Below are 5,965 nucleotides of genomic sequence, written 5' to 3'. Positions count from 1 at the left end.
GACTATCCCTATATCTTCGGTATTGTAAATAATGCTGCAATGAACATGGGAGTGCAGATATATCTTCAGGATACTGGTTTTGTTGCTAGATCACATGGTAATTCTATTCTTAATTTTGTGAGAAACCATACTGTTTTGCACAATGGCTGTACTAATTTACATTCCCATCAACAGCATACAAAAAAATCCCTTTTCTCCACATTCTTGCAAACGCTTTCATATTTTGGGCTATTCTGTATGGTTTACTGTACCATGTGACAGTAATGCTGTGCAGCTATGTGCTATAGACATTTTTGCACCTACTGTTACCAGTTCTGAAATAGCAACAGCTCCCTTTCTGTTTAGAGTCGCCTCCTGCTGGTAGGAATTCTGGTTGCTATGATGTGTAGCCTGCAAGCCTCTAATAGCTCTTTGCAGCGACACCAAACGCCGGGCGCGGTGGCGCGTGCCTGTAGTCCCAGCTACTCGGGAGGCTGAGGCTGGAGAATCCCTTGAGTTCAGGAGTTCTGGGCTGTAGTGCGCTATACCGATCGGGTGTCCGCACTAAGTTCGGCATCAATATGGTGACCTCCCGGGAGCGGGGGACCACCAGGTTGCCTAAGGAGGGGTGAACCGGCCCAGGTCGGAAACGGAGCAGGTTAAAACTCCCGTGCTGATCAGTAGTGGGATTGCGCCTGTGAATAGCCACTGCACTCCAGCCTGGGCAACACAGTGAGACCCTGCCTCTTTTGAGTTCTTACCTTATAAAATATCCTTTCTTCCCAGGCATCTATCCTAAGACAAAAGAAATGCAGAGTTTACATTCTTACAGGACTGTTGTCCTCGCTACACTGTGAATCCCCTCTCCCACCCCAACCCCTGTTGGGAATCTTGTCTTATTTTTATTTTATTTCACCACTATCTAGCTAAATACTTGCATATTCATGTTGCCAAGTATTTATGGAGCACCGATTGTATACCAGGAACTGCGCTGAGTCTCAGGGGTACCAAGAAAGGTTCGATGAGAATCCTGTAATCAACTGCAGAATGCTCCTTCGGAGAGCCGGTCATCAAAATAGGAACTCCGTTTTGAGAGTTCGCCTTCATCGCTGAGGATAATCTTAGAAGGATAGAAGCAGTTCTGTTTCGTTACATATCAAAATCTTATGTCAAAGTATGCGCGCAGGAAGGGGTCCTGAGCCCTGCAGTCCCCCCCCCCGTGGGGAAATACTCCTGGTAATCTCCTCGAAAATTGTTTCGACCAGCAGGGGTCACTATGAAGGCTGGCTTGAACCCAAAACACCACGGGCCAAAACATCCAAACCAGACAGCTCCGTAAGGGTTCAAGGAAGGAGTGCAGTTTCAAGAGGACAGTTTGGATCTTTATTAGAATTGTTTTGGTACAATGAAGGGAGTCAACTGTAACTTGACAATCGACGTCTTCAGAAACGCGAAATACGTTCGCCTCAAGGAATATTGGGTCTTCTGCGCGGCCGTAGATCTCCGCCAAGTGCGCTTGCGCGGAAGAGAAGAGGCGTCGAGTCCGGCAGGCAGTGGAGAGAACTGCGGTAGTGACCCTCGGACCTAACCATGAAGACGCGGTTTAGCACCATTGACCTCCGCGCGGTACTGGCGGAGCTGAACGCTAGGTACAGTTCCTAAGTGACCAGGCTCGTGCGGGGAGTGCAGGAGGCTGAGGCCGGGGGGGCCCATGGCGCCCACAGCCCAGCTTGATGTGTTTCCTTACTTTATATGCTTCTGTGGACCTGATTAGGCCTGAGTGGGTAGGCGTGTGGTGTCTTTCCTGTGGCCCTCAGGATACCCTAGGGGGTCCCAGGCACCTCATGCCCCACTCCCCGCGTCCTTGCAGCTCTCTGGCTTGCCCCGCTAGCGCGACGCTCTTGCATTGTTGGCCTGGGTTGCCGGGATCCGGCAGGAAACGTTTCTTAAAACACTAGACGTCAGAATGGTCATTTGCTCCAGAGGTTTCCAGATTGGAGGCTTGGTTTCTTGAACACTCCCCGCCCCTCATCCCTGAAAGAGAGAGCTTCGCCGTTTTAGCTGGATTGAGCAGATTTGGACTGAGGTCTGGATTCTAGTCTGGTTTCTATCATTTAGCGCTGTGAGCTTTGCCATGTTTTCGAGGGCCGTCTTTTATCTTTTGGTTTTTTCCCTGTCTTGTAATAAATTAATTTGATTATATTTTACTGTATTTCTTCCCCCAGATTGGGTCATTTTGAAAACGCAAGCTTTGTTCCTAGAGCTGAAGACCGCTTTTGTTTTAAAATCGTTGCTCTTAAGTTTTGAGCTGAATGCCCAAATGGCTTTTGGACTCTGCTCCCCGGCTGACTACCATATCCTTAGAGACTAAGATGAGCTCTTTCAAAGCTTTTATTAAAATGTGTATAGTTTTATGTTTCAAACAATTGTGTGATATGTTACATGTTTCCTTTGTCTCTGCAGCTTGCTAGGAATGAGAGTAAACAATGTTTATGATGTGGATAATAAGACATACCTTATTCGTCTTCAAAAGTAAGAACATTTTATAGGCTTATTTTCTCTTTGGTAATTAAATATGAGATTACTCATTTTTTTAAAACTGCATTTTAAGTCTGTTTCACAGTTAGGTTTGGCATATGCCCTAAAGAAAAATTTGACTTTTTTCTTCTACAGACCAGACTTTAAAGCTACACTTTTACTTGAATCTGGCATACGAATTCATACGACAGAATTTGAGTGGCCTAAGAATATGATGCCGTCTAGTTTTGCCATGAAGGTAAACTTGTTATACTGAATTTTAAGAGATTGCTGACTAACAATTAAGTTTTTAATTGGGGTTTCCTTCACTGTTATGAATAAAGTGAAGATAAAATAAAGGTAAAGGGAGCAGTCGACGGATGATGGGTTGAATAATTTGAATATTTATTAATTGACTTCTCCCCATTACCTTTCACATCCTGTTCCACCCCGGATCTTCTGTTTTCACAGTCGATATTAGAGTTCAAGCTTTTATCAGTTCAACCTTACAACCCCTTGACTGTAGTCCACTTCTTCGAATCAAAACAATTCTAAATTAGACCAACATTAATTTTTTGTTTATTTGTTTGTTTTTGTTTCTTCTTTTGAGATGGCGTCTCGCTGTCTCCCAGGCTGCTATGTGGTGGCAAATCTCGGCTCATACGACCTCTGCCTCCCAGGTGCTCGTGATTCTCCTGTCTCAGCCTCTTGAGTAACTGGGATAACAGGTGTGTTCCACCACACCCAGCTGATTTTTGTAATTTTAGCAGAGACCGTTTTCACCGTGTTGGCCATGCTCCTCTCAAACTCCTGACCTCAGGTGATTCTCCCTGCTTGGTTTCCCAAAGTGCTGGGATTACAGGCATTAGCCAACGCACCTGGCTCAACATTAATTTTTTTTTTTTAAACATCATTTTCATTAGTTATCTCACCTTTTATGATTCCCTAATTTCTAAATCCATATTCTATAGCCTGACATTCTTGGCTTTCTGTCTTCTTTCTCCTCCCTCCCCCACCTTTTTTCCTAGTCTTGTCTTTCAGAACTCACTTTTGTGAATCGCCTTTCTCTACCCAGTCAGAATTTTTTGGGAATACTCAGTGGCATTAATATGTTACTAAGTCTTCTTACTTTTATCTTTTGTTTTTACTATTAAAACAGATTTTTGTTACCCATTCTTTTATTGATGTAATGTATAGATTGAAAATTCATGTGGTACACAGACTTTCCTATCAGATATACTTAACTTCGAATTAATAGCTTTACCAGAGAGTAATTTGATAACCTGGAAAAGTTATTTAACCTCTTGGAACTTGTTTTTTTTTAATATAAAATGCGGATCGTACCTCCCTCATGAAATTACTGGGTTAATAGAAATGAGATATAGAGCACATAAAACAGGCCGGGCACGGTGGCTCACGCCTGTAATCCCAACACTTTGGGAGGACCAGGTGGGTGGATCACTTGAGGTCAGGAGTTCAAGACCAGCCCAGCCAACAGGGTGAAACCCTGTCTCTATAAAAATACAAAATTAGCCAGGGGTGGTGGCACATGCCTGTAATCCCTGCTACTTGGGAGGCTGGGGCAAGAGACTCGCTTGAACCCAGGAGATGGAGGTTACAGTGAGCAGAGATCGTGCTATTGCACTCCAGCCTGGGCAACAGAGTGAGACTCCGTCTCAAAAAAATAAAAAATAAAAGCACCTAAAAGAATAGCTGAAACATAATAGAATTCTGTACGTGTTCATTTCCTTCTTCCTCTGCTCCTCACTTTCCTTTGGAAATGTATTTGTTATGGCATTATTTCATTCGAGGCTTTACAGAGAAGAGCTTTACCCTCCAGCAATTTAGAATCTGTTTTAGATTACAAATTATGGTGGTACGGTTCCCGTATCACAAGGGCTTTCACAAAATTATCAGATTATTAAAGTTTATTTAATCGTAACCCAAAATGGTTCTTTTGGAGCTTATCCTTAATAGTAATGACAATACTACACTTTGTGTAGCACTTTTTTTTTTTTGAGATAGCGTCTTGCCCTGTCACCTAGGTTGGTGAGCAGGGGTGTGATCTTGGCTCACTGCAATCTCTGCATCCCAGGTTCAGGCGATTCTCTTGCCTCAGCCTCCCCAGTAGCTGGGATTACAGGTGTGTGCCACCACGCCCGGCTAATTTTTGTGTTTTTAGTAGAGGGGGGGTTTCACCATATTGACCAGGTTGATCTTGAACTCCTGACCTCAAGTGATCTACCCATCTTGGCCTACCAAAGTGCTGGGATTACAGGTGTGAGCCACTGTGCCTGGCCCCATGTGTAGCACTTTTTAAAGCAAATAAATAATATGTATTTCATTTAAGTTGTTTAACAGCTCAGTGGAATGTGATGAACAAATATAATTTGAGTTTCTGGATGAAGTAACAGGCCAATGAGATATGACACTGGGATTGTGTAAACATCTCCAAATCAGGCTACACTAATAGGAGGTCAGTCAGTCTTAAAAATACTTAGAATTCTATGGGTTAGGTGTACATGTCAATCTAAATGTGTAGAAAAATTTCCTGCATGGAACAGACAGTGTTAAGCACTTTATAAATAAAACAAAGCACTGTTACTGTTGTATGGCATAGGCAGAGTTATGCCCATTATGTGATAAATCACAGTGATTTTTCTAGTATTCACATTTGGGGATGACAACTATAGCTTTGTGGCACACAGCAGAAGGTTGTTGTCACCAAGCTGTTGATAGGGAAATAAAACAAGCTTTAAATGTGTACTGTATGTCCATCTGCACTCTACATGTTAAATAATTCCCTTTTTACTCTTCCTTGATGTGAACTTATGTCCTCTCAAGGATGCCTTTTATCTTAACTTTATTTTTCTTGATTAAAATTACTGGGGGACTCTGGAAGAACTGATTGTGATTTTCCTTTAGGGATTTGAAGATAGCTCTACATATAGGTTACTGTTTAATCATATCGATCATTTGTGTGTGTGTGTTTTTTTTGTTTTTTTTTTTTTTGGCGGGGACAAAGTCTTGCTCTGTAGTCCAGTCTGGTGTGCAGTGGTGCAATCTAGGCTCACGGCAACCTCCGCTTCCTGGGTCCTGGTTCAAGCAATCTCCAAGTAGCTGGGATTACAGGAACACGCCACCATGCCTAGCTAAATTTTTTTTTTTTATTTTTAGTAGAGGTGGTGTTTCACTATGTTGGCCAGGCTGATCTTGAACTCCTCACTTTGTGATCTGCTTGCCGTGGCCTCCCAGTGTGCTGGGATTACAGGCGTGAGCCACTGCACCCAGCCCAATATAGGTCATTCTTAAAATTAGTGAGTTAAGAGGGGCAGATTATTTATTCTAGGAAGTTATTCTGCCTAAATATATGAGTACATAAAATGAGAATTTTTAAGTTCTGGAGAAGAACTCTTTTTAGTTATGAAGAGGTTTGTTTCTTGTTGGTTTGATTTTTTTTTTTTTTTCC

The 5,965-nt window shown here is 42.7% G+C and overlaps 1 protein-coding gene across 4 annotated transcripts in view; it reads left to right on the top strand.

Moving 5' to 3' along the window:
* The first annotated feature begins 1,252 nt into the window (after positions 1 to 1,252).
* NEMF (nuclear export mediator factor) overlaps positions 1,253 to 5,965 on the top strand; it is a 69,966-nt gene continuing 65,253 nt past the window's right edge. For all 4 annotated transcript variants that reach the window (XR_001818528.2, XM_037730779.1, XM_017506725.2 and 1 more), the window contains exons 1-3: positions 1,253 to 1,628; positions 2,443 to 2,511; positions 2,653 to 2,755. Coding sequence is in view for 3 of the 4 variants with exons in the window: in XM_037730779.1 (XP_037586707.1) it covers positions 1,570 to 1,628; positions 2,443 to 2,511; positions 2,653 to 2,755 (231 nt within the window). In the remaining variant the exon portion in view is untranslated. The remainder of the gene's footprint in view (positions 1,629 to 2,442; positions 2,512 to 2,652; positions 2,756 to 5,965) is intronic.

This window comes from Cebus imitator, unplaced genomic scaffold, assembly GCF_001604975.1.
Source record: "Cebus imitator isolate Cc_AM_T3 unplaced genomic scaffold, Cebus_imitator-1.0 Scaffold358, whole genome shotgun sequence".
NCBI classification, from domain to species: domain Eukaryota; kingdom Metazoa; phylum Chordata; class Mammalia; order Primates; family Cebidae; genus Cebus; species Cebus imitator.
Note: the sequence above shows the minus strand (reverse complement) of the source record. Positions and strands in the feature narration are given on the sequence as shown.